The sequence below is a fragment of the Neovison vison genome, chromosome 11, assembly GCF_020171115.1.
Source record: "Neovison vison isolate M4711 chromosome 11, ASM_NN_V1, whole genome shotgun sequence".
Lineage (NCBI taxonomy): Eukaryota > Metazoa > Chordata > Mammalia > Carnivora > Mustelidae > Neogale > Neogale vison.
The window spans coordinates 197867189-197887015 of NC_058101.1; the positions used below are offsets into that span (position 1 = coordinate 197867189).

Genomic DNA, 19827 nt, shown 5'->3' on the forward strand with positions numbered 1-19827 from the left:
TAGTCTAGGGTTCTACTCTTGAGAGACGTAGTGTGTTGGTGTTCACACAAATGGCTTTCAGGCTGGTACAATAACAATTTTTAAAAAATTTTATGACAGTTTCTGCACAAAATGAACTCCATGTGAATTAGTGATACAACCCCCACCCTATATATGAAATTCTTGAGCATCGTCATAAAACACCCATTCACCTAAGAGAAGCCACTTAAGAGAGCTTCTATGCCCTACTCCCAACCAGGACCTTTGGCTGAATAAGTTCGGGGGCACCACTCACACAGACTGCCACTCCCAAGATGAGACACTGTGCCCACTGCAGCCCCGAGAATGATGCCCAATGGGCTTGGGCAGCATTGCTGTGTGGGTTTCAAACCCATATAGAAAACGAACTGTATCTGATGTGGCAGCATGCTTGTGATCACTATTGGCACAGACGTAAGTTCTTCCAAAAAACTGGTAAGGCTCATTTATAAGCATTTGTGATTAACCCATTGACTCTGCTGCTGTAATAAAGGAAAGCTGAACTGTAATCCAGAAAAACAACTTGTACTATAAACAGAATTTGCTGACTGTAGGCCTTCCAAGCACTGACCATAGAAAACTAAGGAACCTGCAGTCTCATAACCCCAGTGTCATCATGTTTATTTACCATTAAGAATCAGTGCTCAGCTACTGGGTATTTACCCTAAAGATACGAATGTAGTGATCCGAAGGGGCATGTGCACCCGAATGTTTATTGCAGCAATGCCCACAATAGCCAAACTATGGAAAGAACCTAGATGTCCATCAACAGATGAATGGATAAAGAAGATGAGGTACATATATATAATGGAATACTATGCAGCCATCAAAAGAAATGAAATCTTGCCATTTGTGACGACATGGATGGAACTAGAGAGTATTATGCTTAGTGAAATAAGTCAATCAGAGAAAGAAATTATCCTATGATCTCACTGATACGAGGAATTTGAGAGGCAAGACGGGGCATCATGGGGGTAATGGAGGGAAAAATGAAACAAGATGAAACCAGGGAGGGAGACAAACCATAAGAGACTCTTAACCTCAGGAAACAAACTGAGGGTTGCTGGAGGGGAGTGGGCTGTGGGGAGCGATGCGGTGGTGGGGTGATGGACATTGGGGAGGATATGGGCTATGGTGAGTGCTGTGAATTGTGTAAGCCTGATGATTCACAGACCTGTACCCCTGAAACAAATAATACATTATATGTTAATTAAAAAAAAAAAAAAGATAAGTGCTCGGATTGTTCCCAAAGGAAGGAATAAGCACGCGTTTCCAAAGAGAACTTACATCTAAAGTTTTCATGTCTTGGATTTTCAAGTTTGTCAGTCCAATCATGTTTAGTTTGAAAAAACATAGTAGAAGCATTCCCTGTCCAATCCACTCTCCACACGTCTACCAGTGGGTTTTCAAAGCTTTAACTGCAAGTCATTGATTTTTAGGATGATTATTTTATTACGAAGCCCTTGTCTAATGACTGGTATTTTTAGGTGTCTGTGGAATCCAAACTTGCACAAGAAATCGGCAGGGCTCTCCTGGGAAAGAGATGGCCGTGATGGGTATTTTTAGTGTTTGCACTTTCCACTACTTCCAGATTCTAGTCCCAAAATTCACCACGAATTTGGATTTTGAGAACAAAGATAAAGATAAAGAACAAAGATAAACTTTATATCCAAATAGAGCTGAAAGCTGACTTGTCTCCTTTTCCACACCTTCGCATCTTTCCAAAGCAAAAGCAGATACCTAAAAGCACCGCTTGTCAACGGGACGCTTAGACTTGTAAGATCTCTTTAATCCCGCAAACCCGACCTCTGTCGGAATGGAGAGCACATACGCACATTCTAGCATTTTGGACAGAAACTCTCGTGGGCTTCTGTGGATTATTTCTTCTCATGTGGGGAGAACACCGGCCGAGGGGTAATTCTGCAAGCACTGACGTAATGGGGTGAGTTGGGAGATAGAATGCGGGGTATATGACGTTAACATTCTCTGGCAAATTTAAAAGCCAACTTCAACCCCATTAGCAGTTCTTTCTCTGAGGGTCAGCTTTCCTCCTGGGAAGTTCCAACTACATCAACTCAACAAGTCTTAGTCTGATTTAAATGATCATTCGGGATGGGTGGACGAGGAGTACTTACTTAGCTATTAAGCAAATATTTCATTCTTTTTATACCTTAAAAAAATTCTTGTTTCTGTAATGGAAACTGGTCGAAAAGAGTTGTTTTTAAAAATTCAACCAGTATAGAAAGGTGATAAAAGGTTTTATATTAAAAAAAAAAGTATGTCAGACATTTTTACTAGGTTTTTCACTAAAAAACATTCTTTAGAATATGGATATAAAGACCAAAATCTAGACCTTTTTTTAAATTTATGACATAGGTATTAAACATGAGAGTTCAAATATTTTAATAATATTTGGTTAGACTTCAAAACTCTATTTTCAAATGGTAAGCTACAAGAAAGTAAATAGTCTTACCTTAAGAAAACAAAATAAGCCCCATAACTACAGTATTTAAATCCCTCCAGAGTTTTAGCACACTGAAAATACACTTTCAAACAGAATTTGAATTGAGTTAAGTTTCTAAATTATTTCGTTCTGAAGTACCTTAATGCTTGCAAAAGAAAGGAAGGAAATCAAAGGAAGAAAAGAAAAGAAAGGAGGAAGAGAGATAAGGAAGAAGGAAGACAGGCAGAAAACAACCTCATTTTATGAAATACTAGTCTAAAATATGGAACTGTTGCTAAAGAAAGTTTTAAATCATTACTACCGTGCCCTAAACCAGTGGCTGGCAAACTTTTTTGGGAAACAGTCAGAAAGTAACTATTTTACTTTGTCAGCCATATGATCTCCCAGCTGCAAGTACTCAGTTCTGTAGCCAAAGACAATATGTAAACAATTAGGCAAGGCTGTGTTCCAATAAAACTTTATTTATAAGCATAAGCAGTGGGCCACACTTAGCCTGCACCCATGGTTTGCCAAACACTGCTCTAGACTCGGGTTTATGCAGTGCCCCTGCCATCTGGGGTTGAATAAAGAGTCATCAGTGTCACAAAGATGAAAAAGGTTAAGTTCGCTGCTCTCAGTCTATCTGACAATAAGGTCTTGAGATGTAAGTTCACTTACCGTAAAAGTGAACTTTTTTAGCAAAAAAGTTTTTTTTAGCAAAAAAACTGCTTTTTTAGCAAAGCAGTTGTTCTTTTAAGTACAGGTGACCTATGAATTTCTCTGCAAAGTATTCCAACTTAGTGATATTGTAATCAGCTACTCGACAATTTACTATTTTATTTCGCTATTTTTCACAATTTGCTGTTACATACTGGCCCCGTGTTCTTTCCATTCTCTATTTTATATCCCAGTAATGGGAGAGATGTAACCAACTTTGGAAAAGTGATGTGATCTCTCATGAAGCCACATGAAAATAGAGGGAGTTTAAAAGCTACCGGGACGTTTGATGTCAGAAGTGGCTAACCAGGTATAAGGCTGTGAGAAGGGTCTTTCTTCACAAGGGCATTCCGTCTGGGAATCTGTCTCCTTAGATGGCTCTCACCTGGGACTCTGCTTATGTTACCACTGAAAGGAAAAGGGTTTACCTGGAAGTTAACAAAGAAAGACCATCAGACAGCGAAGAATATTCAGAGACAATGTTAGAAAATTCAAGGCAATTTATAGATTGCGAACGTGAGTCCATGTTCTTAAACGGTATGCATAATTTTGAGACACGCTAATTAGAAAATAGAAGAAGGAGAAAAAAAATCACTGGGAGAGAACTATAAAGTTCCGTTGGGGCAAAAGGAAAAGTGGGGAGACTCAACACAGTAGATGAATATTTAGTTTAGAAGCAGTCCTTCCGCACTCCCCCCATGGGTGGGGAGCATTTTCCTACATCTCAACCTTGAGTTCAGCCAAGTTTGCTTTGGCCAATGAGATAGTAGCAGGTATGGTGTGACCAAAGGGCTGAAGAACGCTTGGACAACTGGGCCTGTTCTCTTGTGCTTCTGTTGTCCAGAACAGGCCTCTGCTTGTCTCCTTTTCCAAAGAGGAGGAGGGACGGGTGGAGCAGAGGCCCCTGGAAAGTCCAGCCTGGGTCAGCTGATTCCTGGGGAACCCCCAGATACGTGAGCTAAATAAACGTTCATTGTGGTATGCCACTATCCTCTGTGATTGTTACCCAGCATCTCAGTAGCAAGAGCTAACGGCTACAGCCTCTAGCTTCTACTGACCAAGGTCTCTTCTAGGTTGAATGGAACCTGTGTCACGGGTTCATTTTTAATGCAGCCATAGGTAGAGTCCCAGCCAAGCTGGCCAACTGGGGGCAAGGTATTGTGTTTTATCTGACTTGCACATCACTGGCACCCCTGTGTTAAAATGTACACACACACACAACACAGACACGCAACGGCCAAAAGTGAAGAAAGTCTATAGATTTCACATAAAACTGAAAGTCCAGATTCTCTTGAAAAGGTAAGAGATTTGCAACTCTGGCTGGGTTCTACATTTTTGGGTGGGGAGGGGTCGATGCCCTGGAGCTGAGTAATGGGAGGCCTCTTTGGCGAGAGGGCGTTTAGCCCTGAGCTCTCACCCTAACGTCTTCCGGCGCTGGAGGCACCCAATGCCATTCGTGCAGCAACTGGCCTGTTCTTTTCATAATATTTAAGAGAAAAGGAAACATGTGAACTGATTTATCCAATATCAGATGATAAAAACTCATCAAGCCGTGACACAAGAAGACAAGGCCTGTTTATTTTTGACATGACCGTCTTTTTAGCATAGTCCCTCGGGACCCAAATTGTCTGACCTGTTCCCATGAATCCTGATGTTCATGTATTTCAAGAAGAGTATGGGGAGGTTGAACAGAACCTTGGCCATTTTTGCTAGAATTCTGCACGGATTCTGCTTTAATGTCTTCTTCTCGGTGCCGATTTAAAAAGGACTGCCGTAACACCCGAAGACAGCAAATTACTTTTGAAGGAACAGGGGTGCCTCGGCTTTGAACGACAGAACTACGAAAAAAGTTTCTGGCGCGTTTTGGCAAAGAATTTTTTTTTCTATTACATTTAAATGAGAGAAATGGTCCGCGTGACGTCTTGCGGCGAGGGAACACGCCCCTATCTGGACAGCGCTATGCTCTTTCCCCGTTACCTGGGAAACACGTGGTCAGGTGCTCCATCAGCGCCTCTTGGGTGACAGGTTTCCTGGCGGAGTTCATTGCCGAGATGGCCAAGCAAAGGATCTCCCCGAGGGGGATGAACTGAGATTGACTGATGGGAGACATGCTGATTGGTGACACATCACCTGCAGAAAGACAATTTTCAAGTAAGCAGTTCATTCAAGGACCCGGCCTTTCGTCCCGCACACACAGCTGCGCGCGCGCGCGCACACACACACACACACACACCTGCACACACACACGCCCCTCCTTGGATTCTTCCCGTTCCCTTTATTAGGAACGGATCCACTCTGAGTGCGGCAGTCTGTTCGGGCCACGGCCAATGCCACGCAGGTGGAAGGCCGCAGCAGCAAACGCCCCGGCGGCCTCGACTACTAGAACCCGCCTTGCCAACCCGAGAGCTCCCTGCCTCAGGCTTAACTACTGAAAGGCGTACAACACGAGCCTGAGAAAGGATCTCTGAGTTTATGAACTTGGGGCTGGCTTATGTCTAACTGCCATTCCCATCTCGACAAACGCACTTGCTGAAATCGTGGAGATTCATTCGATCCGATGCTGAGTGCTCTCTCCGGATCAGGCATCTGCTGAGGGCTTGGGGTTGACTCGGGAGAGGGAGTCATCCCTCCTCCCCCGGAAACACCTCTGCTCTCAAGGAGCTTCTGTGTAAGCGGAGGAGACAGACAAGTGGCCCAGAGTTCACAGTTCACCGCGGAAGGTGAACAACGGAGGGCTAGGGCTGAGAGGGCGGGGTGGGGGTGCAGCAGCCCCTTGGGGGGAAGCAGTGGAGGGGGAGGAGGGGGGAGGAGGGGGGAGGAGGTGGCGGGGCTTAGAAGCAGGAAGTGGGTGGTTTCCCCGTGGATGAGCAGCCTGAATCCAGGGATGACTAGGAGTGGGCCTGGTGGCTGGGGGGGAGGGGGGATGGTAGGACCGGTCAGCAGGTGTTTTCTGGGGAGTAGCAGAGAAGGGCCACAGGTGAGCAGGGACAGCCGTGAGTGAATAGCTGAGTGCCCAGGGCCTTCATCCTATGAGGGATGCTGAGCCACCGAAGGCATTTCAGGAATGACAAAGTCAGATGTGAATTTCAGCAACAGGCGGGACGGGAGGGAGCCGCAGAGAGCAGATCGCACATGGGACCGCGGCCGCCTACATATGTCTGCAACTAAAGGAGCCAGGGGGGGCTGGGGGCGGGCTGGAGACCCCGCAGCAGGGGGTAGACACTCCCGGAGAGTCGGCATGCAGTGAGTCTGTCTTCCTCTCCGTGATCGTCATGTCACGGTGGGCTGTTTTGCAAACTTTGTTCCAAGGACTTCTAGAATTCCCTGGAAAGACTTCTGAAATGGGGAGAGTGGAGGTAGGGGGGCCCAGCAGAGGGAGAGGCTGGCAGAGCAGGGAAGTGTGACCTTGACACCTGGGTACCACCTGTGTCAGACAGGGGGAGCTTTGTAAGGTTTCACTGGAGAAAAGGCCCTACAGAAAGAGGGGGAAGTTTCAGCACAGTAAGTTTCTGTGGGCTTTGGAGCTTACGTCCCACACGTATTTATGTAATCTCTCCTTTTTTTGTTTTCCTAAGCATGATTTCTCTCTCCAGTAAACTACCCTGGCTGGCCAGATCCCAGACTCGGGTCCACCTGTGACCCAAGCAGCATGGCTGTCAGGGACCAGCCTCCTCTCTGTCGAGGCATGGAAAGCTGTGCCCAGCCACAATCCCTGGTTTGCTGGGGGCCCAGAGGCCCTTGGAGAAAGAACCTGAATGTGCTTTGATAGACTAGATGGGAAAAGGTTTGATGGACAAAACCAGGCCAAAGGGGCCTGCCAATGAAAACCACCAGGGGAGGGTTAAGCCCAACAGGCGCATGAATGAAGCCCCCAGAGTCAAAGGTGGGAGCCCCACACCTCCCACGAAACCCAGCTCAGTTCAGTGCTTTCCTCTCCCCTGCCTCACTCAGGGCTCCATTCTCTGCCAGACGGGGGTGAGAAGGGCAAATTTTCCCAGTGGTCGGTGGGGCCGGGGGTTGGCAGTGTTGGACCAAAACCCAGCACAAGAGAAGAACAGCAAAAGACAGGAACTGACCTCACTAAGAACCCATGAACTTGGGGGGGCCTGCGGGATAGAAACACCATAAAGAGGGGCCTCTTGGCAAACATCTGGTGGGGGAGCAGCGGGTAGAAATAAGAACACGGAATTGTGCCTGTCCCTGGGGATCTGAGTTTCTTTCACTGGCTGGGATAGCTCCGCTCATACCGGTGACTCAAAAAGAACGGCTTTGTGTGGGCTGGGACCATCTCAGTGGGCAAGTGCGCTACCGCCTAGAACACTGTGTATCTTTTTAAACCCGTTGTGCCCTCAGTTAAAACAAAACCTCATGCTAAAGCCTCCTGTGTGACAGACGGACCAGGGGTGGCTGCGAGGTGCGGTGGAGGAGGGAGTTGGGAGTTCCAGATCTTTTCTGGAAATCCTTCTCTCTCCCTCCACCTTCTCCAGGAGAGGGTGGGGATGCCGAGGCTGGGTTCCTGATGAATTGGCAGGGTAGCCGCGTGGACCTCAAAGTCACTTGGGATGATTTGGAAAATGAGATGAAAAGGCCACAGGAGAGATCAAAGCAGACTCCAGCCCCTTTGGACCTGCGTACCATTCTGAAGCTGAACACCTTCAAAGATTTGCCTACCATGATTTAGGACTTCTCAGAAGACCAGGGGTACAAACCCACTAAGAGGGATGCTTTTTCAAGTGCAGGTCTACTTTAGAATTGTGTATAGGTTCCGGGAAACTCGCGCTCTCTGTGGAAAGCGAGGACAGTGAGCAAAACTAAACACTGTTCAGGCCGGGCTTGTCCTTCTGCTTTTGGTGAAAATTATGCGTTGAGTCAAACTGCCATCTTCTCTGTCCGTTTCTTTACGTTCGTCGCTGCCAACTATAAGAGCCGGCATGCTTCGAGTGTGTCTGAACCGCATTTGTTTTGGAAAAGCTCAGTTTCGCTCTAATAATGACTCTGTGCCATAACTTTTAACTCGGGCTATAGAACAGAATGGAATTTGGATGCTCTAAGGGACTCTGTCGTCCTCTTGTTTTTATACCGCACCAAGATAAATTATTTCCCACTCGCTTCCGGTCTCCAACCCTCTCAGCAATCCTCATCCACACTGTGCCCAGATGCTCCTGGGCAGGCTCCACCCCTCTGACTCCAGTGTTACCCCTCCCCCAAAGCACCCCCCCCTTCACCGCCCCCCCCCCACCGGGCCCCTGTGCACCGGACTGGCTTGATGACTGTCAGCTTTCCCTTCTCCACAGAGCAGCCATGTCCCAGAAAAACGGGAAACTCACCACCTCCCTGTATAAAGTCCTTGGGCGACAACCCACTGCACCCAGAGAGAGAGCAGAACGGTCCACCAGGTCTGCAGTAGCCCACGGGATCTGGGTCTGGGCCTGTCCAGCTTCCTCCAGGACCAACACCCTACTGCTCCCCACCCCCTCCCTCTTCCACACTCACAACTTCCTCTGTTCTTTGAACAGGACAAACTTTTTTCTCAATGCAGGGCCTCTGCATCTGTTGAGCTTCTAGAAGGCTCCTTGCACAGATCTTTGCTGGAGTGACTTCTTCTCTGAGTCTCGGTTTAATCAGGGAGCCCTGTCCTGACCACCTGATCCAATGCTGTTCCCACCTGCAGGGGACACTCTCTGATACTACCTGAGTATGATACGTGATGTATTTAAAAAAACAAAAAAAAGTATCTGGTCTTTATCCCCATTTCCTGCACAGGGCCCCTAAAGCCTGTGGCATTTCCCAAGTGATGAGAGAGAGAAGGTGTCTTGTGTTATGTTGATAAGGTGAGTTTTGGACCTGAAGTGGAAGGGGGGGCGGTGCAGGAGAACTCACGCTGTGGTTGCAGGGTCAGAATTTGCAGTCCTCCTCCTCAACCTTCGGGAAGCTGAGAGGGGCTGACAGGTTGAATCAGTCACCAATGGCCAATGACTTAGTTGATTATGTTTCTGTAATGAAGCCTCCACAAAAACCCAAAGGATGGGGTTCAGAGAGCTTCCGGGTTGGTGGACACATGGGTATTTGGGGAAGAGAGGTGCGCCCAGAGAGCAGGGAAGCTCTGAGCCCCTTCCCTGTACTTAACCCTACTACACAGCTCTTTCTTGTGGCTGTTCCTGAGCTATATCCTTGGATAATAAATTGGCACTCTCATCAGTAAAACGTTTCTCTGAGTTCTACCAGCTGCTCTACCAAGTTCCTTGAGTCCGAGGAGGGGTCATGGAAACCTCTGCTACGGAGCCAGTCTGTTCAGAAGCACAGGGAACAACTTGGGCTTTCCATTGGTTTGGAAAGGGGGGCACAGTCTTCTAGGAGTGAGCCAACTCGTAGCTACTTTGCAGCTAATAAATGTTTTCTGAGGTGCCGTAATTCATATTGTTCTAAAAAGAAAGAGTAAATAGATTTATATCAGCTTTATTTTCTTACAAACTTCCATTTAACTACAGTCCTCAGGGAACAGTTGTCAAATCCAAAATAATTCAGATAAAACCTGTGGGATCTGATGCTCTTTCTAGGTAGACCGTGTCCGAAATCAGCCCAGTTGTAGGCTGGTGTTAGAAAAGTGCTTGGGGGGAGCCTGCGTGGCTCAGAGGGTTAAAGCTTCTGCCTTTGGCTCAGGTCATGATCTCAGGGTCCTGGGATTGAGCCCCGAGCTGGGCTCTCTGCTCAGTAGGGAGCCTGCTTCCTCCTCTCTCTCTCTCTGCCTACTTGCGATCTCTGTCAATTAAATAAATAGAATCTTAAAAAAAAGAAAGAAAGAAAAAAAAAAGAAAAGTGCTTGGTGGTATAGAAAAACCACACACACCCCTGACTGGGCACCAGAATCTAAGCAAACCACTAGGTCTTCACTCTCTGAATGTGTGTGTGTGTGTGTGCGCACGTGTGTGTGTGTGTGTGTACTGGTTTACTGTCTGCCTCACCCCCTCGACTAAAAGTTCTGCCAAAGAAGAACACACAAACGCTATATTCCAACTATATTCCCAGGCCCTAGGGTCAGGCAGAGGTTACACCAGACACTCAGTAAACGTTTGTTGAATGAAAGTATGAATGAATGACTCTCCATTCATAACATTGTAATCCTAGGAATTTCCCAGGGTATTTTAAGGATTGTGACTTTCCTCACATATTTTTGCTAAATAATTGCAAAACAAACAAAATAACAAGAGACCAAATATACCCAACCAGGCAATTTCTAAGACTCTTAGTTTCAACTATCCATAACAGTGCACCGAAACACAGCAGTTACCACAGAAAAATAATTATATATTAAGTGAGGATCAGGACATGCATTTAAGATCTGTATTAAAGCAATCACAGATACCTCTTAATGCAATACATTAGCCAAGTTTACCATGATTTTCTATGGCTCTTTTATGTAAGACCTGCTTAATGAGCGAGCAAGTCACTCTTAAAACACTAGAAAATTTGGGGCACCTGGGTGGCTCTGTTGGTTGAGCATCTGACTCTTGATTTCAGTTCAGGTCACACTCTCGAGGTCGTGAGATCGAGCCCTGTGTTGGGCTCTACACTCAGCATGGGGTCTGCTTAAGATTCTCTCTCCGCGGGCGCCTGGGTGGCTCAATGGGTTAAGCCGCTGCCTTCGGCTCAGGTCATGATCTCAGGGTCCTGGGATCGGGTCCCGCATCAGGCTCTCTGCTCTGCAGGGAGCCTGCTTCCTCCTCTCTCTCTCTCTGCCTGCCTCTCTGCCTACTTGTAATCTCTCTCTGTCAAATAAATAAATAAAATCTTAAAAAAAAAAAAAAAGATTCTCTCTCCGCCTTACCTCTGCCTCTCCCCCAACTCATGCATGCTCTCTCTCTGTCTCAAAATAAATAAAATCTTTAAAAGCACAAACAAACCAGAAAATTCTTCTAGCAACTGGACCGCATGTAATGGTTAAAGAAGAAAACAAGGGAAAATACCGGTCACCATAATCTACAGAAACTACCACATTGTGTATAAACTATGGTGACTTGTCTGTAATTTATGGAATGGATTTTTCTTTTGTCAGAATGAGTTCTGAACGCATTCATAAAGACAACTCATAGCTACTTTGCAGGCTAACAATTTTTTTTCTGGACTGCCACAATTCTGTCTGTTGTTCTAGAATGAAGGGGTAAATAGGTTTTATTTCAGCTTTCTTTTCTTTCTTTTTTTTTTTTTTCCCCAGCTTTATTTTCTTACAAACATCCTTTTAAGTACAGTTCTCGGGAAGCACGTGTCAAATCCAAAATAAGTTAGAAAAAACCAAGCACTGTGTCCGGGACAAAATAAGCATTCCAGAAATTTCTGGTAAATAAATTTAAAATCTGAGAAGACATGACAATATTCCAGCTGTGAGCGCACCGTTTTGACTTTAACATCATTTATCATTAAAGTCGAAAATGCCTCACTGAGTATTTGGACACTGCTTTTATTTGAGGTACTGGTGAGCTGAGAAGCATGAGTGCAGAGGGAAGCCCCCGGAGCCAGCTGGGAGGAGCGTGGGGAGGAGCGTGGGGAGGAGCGTGGGGAGGAGCGTGGGGAGTCGACAGAGGCAGGAAGGCGCGCATGCGCACGGGGGCAGAAAGCAGCGCAGCCTGGGGTGGGGGTGGGGCACAACTGGACCATGCTGGGGGTAGGATGGAGGAAAAACAGGAGTCAGAGGGATCCTGGCTGACCAGAGGCTTACATCTAATTCTCGATGCTGATGGGGAAGCTTTGCATGTGTTTGTGGAATGACGTGACATGTTGGTGTCAGAAAAATCACTCTTCCGCATCTGTGGGAAACAAACCCCCGCAACCATGACAAGTGCCCAGGCAGCTGACAAGGAGGGTCTGCGACGACAAGCAGAAATCTTGCACGTGCCGACTTTATCCTGCACTGTCTGCGGCTAGTTATTCCCACCTCAGAAATATCTTCATCATGAACACACATTTTTACCATCGACCCCCCCCCTTCCTTCCCAACTTTCAGCTAGTTCCTTTAGTTGGAATTATTTCAAAAAAATTTCTTCCTCACATAATTCATCCTTTCAAGAAATACATTTGAGAGCCTGTTATATATTTAATACCTTTAGGCACTTACGTTGCAAAATGGGTCCTATCTCAGTTCTATCGGTGTGCCAAAAAAAAAAAAAAAGGTACTGTAATAAAACTCTGTTCTTTATAAATGCCATTTTTTTTTTCAGTTATTAATTTAGGTTCTCGGTACTCTCCAACCTCTGCATCTGGGGGAGGGCAACACAGCTCCTAAGAAGACATGACTTTCACACCAATATGCATCCATCTCCTCCCAAATGATATCTGCAGCTTTCCAAAAGATACCTAGCTAGAAAAGCAAACATAAATCTATTTCCTTCCACCTTAAAGTACCCATCTTCACACAACTCTATAAGAAAAGGACAGCCAAAATTTTTCCAGAACTACATCATAATAAACTACACCCTTGAAAGGACCCCGAAGCCCATCTCCTATCTTAGCCTTCTTTAAATAATCTATTTTTTTCCAACCACTAGCATTATGTTTAAATTATCCTGTTTTCCTGTTTATTTTTAAATACTAGTTTCTGCTGTGAATGTCGGTTTGAGCTGTATTCTGGATTAAAGAGTGACCTTTGACACTAATGAAATTCATGAATCAAAGCAACCTACTTACCAACACAGTCCTGAAACTGTACTAATTTATAATCGGGAAATTCCCAGCACATAAAGGCATTCAGAAGGTGTTCTAATAAGTGCCCAGTCTCTCATAACTAGATACAATAACCACTCTGCATCTGTTTCCTTGTCTGTAAAATGAGGGTTTGGAAATGATGTCAAAGATTCCTTCAGGCTCTCAATGATTCTATGATTCTATATCAATGTAGCAGAATTCTGGCATAAAAGCTTAACACGGTCCTGTATAGCTCTATTTCCGTCTTGTTAAAGAAACTATTTTAATAGTTTCAATCCAATCTGAAAAAAGTAGGCTTTAATCTTAAAAAGAATAGCAACATATATTAGCCATTCATTTCTTCCCTTGTAATAAAAGCTTCATCATTTGCTCCTGCTAATTCGAAGTCTGGCTCAGCTTTGCTCCTCAGCACTAAAGCGCGCCTGTTTTTGTTCTCCATGTTGCCAAAATTAACACTAAAGTTAAAATTATAGATGTCAATAAAATTACCACATGCAGTAGACACTGTGACTCATAAAAATGGTCAAACATGCCTATAAAATGTAGAGTGGGCACAGAAGCAATACAACTGTATTCCTTTGAATGAACTGTTCACAGGACTCCTGACATGCCAAGTTTTATCTGAAACACCCTTGAACCTGGGGAAATCAGAAGCTCTTGGAGGTTACATGAACAATGTCTCTGATACATCGGACAGACCCTGGGTTTTACAATGTAGTTCAATTTATTTACCCCAACTTTATGTATGAGTGGTGTTTGGTTCTCTCAACAGAGGGTCTACCACAATATTTTTTAAGAAGCTGCTCTAGAAGAACACGTATTCCCTTCCTAGACCCTCCCCAGCAGACAGCAACCCCCTCGCAGGAGGGCAGCACGTACATCCCCATGAACTCACAGGCTGCGACATTTTAAATAGTTTTCCCTCGAAACCAAACTACTATCCTTGACTTACAAATGTTCGCATTTGAAATCTAAAAGGAAACTGGCATTGAAAAAAGGCCCGTTTACCAGTGTACTATAGGTTTGGTTTCAATGCCACTGATTTCAGAAATTTAAGGCTGAGCCTTCGCTGCAATCCTTCCTTGATGGCCATAAAGATGACACTTTTTTTTTTTTTTAAGATAAGGTATTTTAGAATATTTGGAAATTCTACAACAGCTTTTCTAAAGTTACCTGGTGCTTTATTTCAATATGTGACGGGTCTCTTACAGAAGGTCTAATTCCGAAGCTATCGTTTGCATAAATTGTCTTAATTTAAAAGAGAAATGTACAAGGGGGGCTCCAATTAGTAATGCCCAAGTGAATGGTGTCCGCCACCTGTGACTTTACTAAGAAACTTTGCATGACGGTGTACAAGAGCAAACACAGGGGTCTACGGCGCACACGCACGCACGCACGCAAGAACACACACATGGGCTGAGATCCATCACATCCCCTGAATCTTCCTGCTTAGCGTAGACATGCAGCTACTAGGTACAATGACAAATCAGTCAGTTCACTGGCTTATAGGAGAAACCCATTCCCTTCCTCAATCTACAAGCTTTCCTTAGTCATAGTGGCTATTGCCCTTGCTCCTGAGATCTGACCACTGATAAAGAAAATCGTTACCGGATAAGCAGAGATGGCTAAGCATCTGGAGAATGGTGGGTGGGTGGGTGGAGAATGGGGTAGAGGAGGGTGACTAATGGACCGGGATGGCTGAGAGCCCCCTTACAGGGAGTCTGCTGTCACCATCACCAGGAATGACCACCGGCACCTCGTTAATCATTTTTAACCAAAGCCACTGGACCACTCCGCTCTTGCAAGAGATTTGTCACTGAGAAGTTAGGATGGAAATACGAGACATCAGGCCAATGACATGCTTCGGGAATTCAAAGCTTTGCTCAGGCTCTACATTCTGACCCACGTGCGACGTACAGCGGGCACTACGGAGTAAACCCTAGAAGTGTGTTACTCACAAGCACGCACTCACATGCTTGTTGAATACCAAGGTACTCCACGTACAGACAGGCAAGTTGAGACCCGGCTACTGTCAGACGTTTCCATCACCGGCTGCCCCTTTGCTCTCTAGTCGCTCATCTAGGGCTAAGTTACAGCCATTTACCACCGGGATAAAACCACGCTGACATGCCAGTCCTAGCTGACAGCCATTAATAAGACCTCTCGGAGGTTCCGCGACCCTGGCACGCGCCCGGCCAACGGGAGTCCCGTGGAACGTGGCACCCTCCTCCTCTTGGCCAGACGTGTGTCACGCAAGACAGAATCGACGTGCCTCTCTGAAGCTACCACGTGCTTCTCTTCCACTGCCCTCCTGTACCAAAACCCAGTCGAACACCAGAGCCATCCAAGACGCCGCAGGTTCCACTGATGCTGTTTCTCAGCAACAATTCAATGCGTCGGTCCGACATCCCCAGGGTCATTCGCTTCCACTGTTTACAAGTCAGACTCGTCCCAGCTGTTCTCAGCCTCTGTAGTCCCTGCTTCGCCCGTTCAGGTACGCCAACCGCACTGTGACGGATTCCTCCACAATGCAATTATGCCAGAAGGCCCAATTAGATACAGTTCAACCCTATATAAATGCTGACAGTCCCCAAATTACAGCAAAATTATACTGAATGACTGCTACCGACTCCCCAGCCGCTGAACTCTCTTAGCTCCCCTTCCAGCAGCCACGGAGGCTGGTAGGAAAGAACACGTAAGAGTTTACGGGGAGGAAGGCTTGCAGAGGCCGGATGACACCCACCGAGAACACTCCCAACTCCCTGTGCCCACGAGGAGCTTTTCTCTCCGAAGTGTGGCATCACGAGACAGGGGCCGAGGCCTTGGACTCCACAGCTGACACTGCGGGTTCGAAGCCTAGGTCTGCTCCTCGTTAGTTGTAGGATTTGGAACAAATTATTTAATTTGGTGGGGGGGAGATCACAATTTCTTCTTTGGTAAAGGGCACAAAGGGATGTTCACTTTACAGAGCTGAGGGGATTAAAGGAGATGGGGATGTTGAATGCTTACACTGTCCCTGGGACCAAACCATATCTGGCTAATAGGAATAGTATTATAATTGCCTTCCCTGAGCCTATTAAATGTATTCAATTTACTCTTTCATGGTGTTTGAATTTCTACCGAAAGGAAAATCATTTGGACCCAAAAAGAAACCTTTTTTTTTTTTAAACAAAACTGAGACATCTGCAAGAAGGCCTAGAGGCTACAGTCTTTATTACACTAATATGAATTAATTTTATTGGACTGCTCACCTTTTGGGTTTTAATGTGAGCATGAGCACTGAGCAAATGGAAGAGCTTGACTGGGAAGCAGGCAAGTTAAGATATATATATGGAAACATACAGCATTTGGCATGTATTAGTGGGCTGGGGGGAATGGTCTGAAAGCAAACGGGAAGCATGCATGACCCCAGGACCCTTGGAGAGGAGGGCACCAGAAGTCGGGGAATTGTATGCGTAGACAGTTACAAGGACACCAAAGAAAGTGGGCCTATTTCAAAAGTTCGGCTGGGCCAATCTCTTCCCCAAGAAAGGAAACTCAGCACTTGGGTTTGAGCACACTTAATACACCAAGAGCTATATAAAGTTTGACAGAACCATGATCGTCACCTCTTGTAAGGAACATGTCCTGTGGGATTCAGGAGAGTCACTTTCACATAAATATTCAGAATTTGGCATACTGCTTACCTACGGATGACTTGTTGGATAATACCCTTCCTCATCGAGTAAACCATAATCAATGCCCCCACGTAAGGGCCTCATGTTCACGTTTGTTCTGAACAGTAACAACCCTTTACAAGCAGCACGTGGCACCATCTGTAATCATTTCCTAAGGTTAAGTCCAGTCATCATTTCTAGGGTCTGAACTCCCAACGTCTACCCTACGTTAGTCTGCTCCGGGAAGACCCTTAAAATGAACAAAACAGATCATTCTCACCCTCCATGACAAATGAATGCTTTTAAAGCTGCCACTTTCAACTCTTCACCATCAACTATTTCCTGAGTGGTTTCCACGTGCAGGGAACTGCCAGGAGACGTGCACTGTGGAGAAAGGCCTAAATCTGGATCCTTGCCTTCAGGGAGCTTATGATTTAGGTGGGGAAACATAATACAAATGTGTGAAAATATCAGCAATTCTAACATATTCAAATTACTGTTTACAACATCCTTAGAAGAGACACAAGAAAATACAGGAATGACTAGCAAATTAACTCCTACGATAGGAATTTATTAATATATAATTATACTCATCTCTCCATAGAGAGAAATAGTAATTCTCTAACAGCATTAAGAAATGAACTCCTGTTGAGTAATAAGGGAAAACTTTATGGGAGAGGGAGACTTTGAATAAGGTCTTTAAGGATGAATGGAATTGTTGGTTGCGGGGACCTTATATCATTACTGTATATTCTCAGCACACTAGGATGTCACCAAGCATCCCTTAAAGCTGACTCGACACCCTCCACTTCGCTTGGAAGATGCAGAGCACTGTCACACAGAAGGGCCATCTTTGACCGTGAAGGGAGGAAGCATGATTTCTTCCCCTCCACGAAAGGGTGGGTTATGGGGATGGATATGAAAGCAAAGGGGAAAGAGATATTCAAGGAGCTGATCCCATATCTAGTTCGCATTTAAAAATGCTCTAATTATTATTACAAATGACAGAAGGGATTTAGTATCCTCGGTATCCTTTGATTGCTAAACCCATAAATTCGAGAGGATGGTAAAACCATGCTTTCAGATGCCAGGTTTCATTCTGGAAACACAACAGGTAATGGACTTTGGAGGACCCCATTCTGCCAACTCACTGTTTGGAAAAGAGAAAGCTTTCTTGTGAAAAGCCCGCGGATGTTGGACGAAAAACAGCTCTGCAATAATTTGACTCCTCAAGCAGACTTGGAAGAAACAGGCTTGCTTCCTTCGTGGTTAAACATCCACCTCAATCTGATGTTAGTCTTGGAAACAGTCCCCGAGCGCATGAATTAGGCGCTCTTGGATTTTAGTGCACTGCATGTAGGTAAACGGGCCAAAGAACACGCCAGATTTCAGGGCCTATATTAACTGAGAAGAAAAAGATGTCAAGTAGTATTTTGCGAATGCCTCCATCCGCACAGTGGAAGAGAGACCACAGATGACGGAGATCTGGAGCAGTTTAATTATTCCCTATTTGCAGATCCTACAGCTGTCTGACTTTTCAGTTCTGACGTGACTGAGGATGAATCATGCATCTGGTGGGCAGCTTACGTGAGGCACTTCTGCTGCCTCCGACGGCGGTTGCACGGGGTTATAACAGCAAGACTGCCCTGCAGAGGACAGCGCACCTTTCTCAGAGTGGGCGTAGACATTTTACCATATTGCATCACACACAGCAACTCTTGAAAGAAAAGCAGGGGAAACCTACCTGACCCTTTCTGGACTGGCTCCATCCCCGGGTAGCTTTGACGCTAAAGCCTGGTGCATGCTAGGGGGGCTTACGTCCAGGCACAAGAAGGAGCCAGTAACAGAAACGGAACTCCTAGAATCTGGAATAAGAAGAAAGAGTAAACCTCCGAGTCATCATAGCCCCAGGGAGCATTTCAGATGGGCTACTGAGGGCATGTGGAACACAACGGGAATCTGGTACTTTACCTTCGTGGATCTACTTTTAAAATATGTGTGCCAGAACTCTCGGCTCTTCTTACAATTCAGGGCTCGAGATACTGGTTGGAGTTCGCTTCAAAAGCTGGCCAAAAGCACCTTAAAAAGAGGCTCTGTGAATGTACTTTGCTGGTGAAGGATTTTAGGAGAAAAAAAAAAAATCCTCTTTACCATTCTTTCATCCTGTTGGCATGGAGCAGCTGGGATCTGTCCCATGCCTGTCCCACACATCAGAGCCCCTCGCCCTGAACCAACATCCGGCTGCAGTGCCTCGGGAATCTGCAATGTCACTCGGCTTCCGCCTCGTTCTCTGCAAAGTGAAGTCATAGGGACGGATCAGCCAACCTGACTTCTCACTACCCTGCCCAGAATCCTTTGTGAACTGAAATGAGTCATCGCTCCAAGAAAAGCTACAGCCTCTGGTTGTCGGTGCAGGCTCCTTTGTCTGTGCAGCAAGGAGACTCCGGGCTGGGACTGTACCCCAGGCCCGGGGCTGTGAGGGGTACATCCTCCTCTCCAAGGGGCCCAGGTCCCCTCCGGTGCCTGCACTGAGCACCAATTCAGATATTTTTTTCATCATGAGAACAGCAGGAAAGGGCACACACCTCCAAATGCTTGAAGGAAACACACACACACACACACACACACGCATTAAAATGGATCTAGCGTCAGATACTCACCAGTCTGTAATTATAAACCTGACCCATTCTCTTTCTCTCTCTCTCTCTCTTTTTTAAGCCTGGCTTTTCATGGTGATGAAGGACGCATCTCCCTCCTGTGTGTAACAGGCGGTTGTACTGTACACTGGATCAAAGTTTAGCTGCAGTGAGCTATTTGTCATAAATTCCAGTCTCCGCGCAAGCCCTTGCAAGCCTGGCCCTCCTCGTTCCCGGCACAGCCGGCAGGCTCGCAGCAAAGGCGGCCCCGCCGCTCGCTGCTCCCGCCGCCGCCGCCGCCGCCGGGTGCAGCCTCTGCGGCCGCCCGGGGAGGCAGTGTTGGGAATGAGGTCACTATGTCAGGAACTCGTTTGCGACGCCCCTCCTGAGCTCGCAACACCCCTGGAACTGCACCGGGGGCAGGCCTTCGCCTGGTTTTCTGGATCGCCGTTTCCTCTGCTTTTTTGAAAAACAAAAATCCTGCGTCTGAGATCAGTAAAGGCAAAACAAAACAAAACAAAACAACCCCCCCCCCATAGTGTGTTTGTATGCAACGGCATGTTTCGGGGCACTGTTTGGGTATCATGAGCCCTGCACCGACTACCGCGTGCACACACACGTGTGCGTGTCGTATTTATAGACACACACACACACACACACA

At 46.1% G+C, this 19827-nt stretch overlaps 1 protein-coding gene across 6 annotated transcripts in view; it reads right to left on the reverse strand.

Annotated features, from left to right (window-relative positions):
- The window catches only part of STOX2 (storkhead box 2), a 176211-nt gene that overhangs the window by 16636 nt on the left and 139748 nt on the right, over positions 1 to 19827 (reverse strand). For 5 of the 6 annotated variants that reach the window (XM_044225642.1, XM_044225639.1, XM_044225643.1 and 2 more), the window contains exon 2: positions 5156 to 5308. In XM_044225642.1, coding sequence (XP_044081577.1) covers positions 5156 to 5288 — 133 coding nt within the window. In that variant the 5' untranslated portion in view covers positions 5289 to 5308. Of the gene's footprint in view, positions 1 to 5155; positions 5309 to 18274; positions 18396 to 18501; positions 18610 to 18681; positions 18821 to 19190; positions 19397 to 19827 lie in introns of those variants that run through there. The other variant, XM_044225641.1, reaches the window with a different exon arrangement.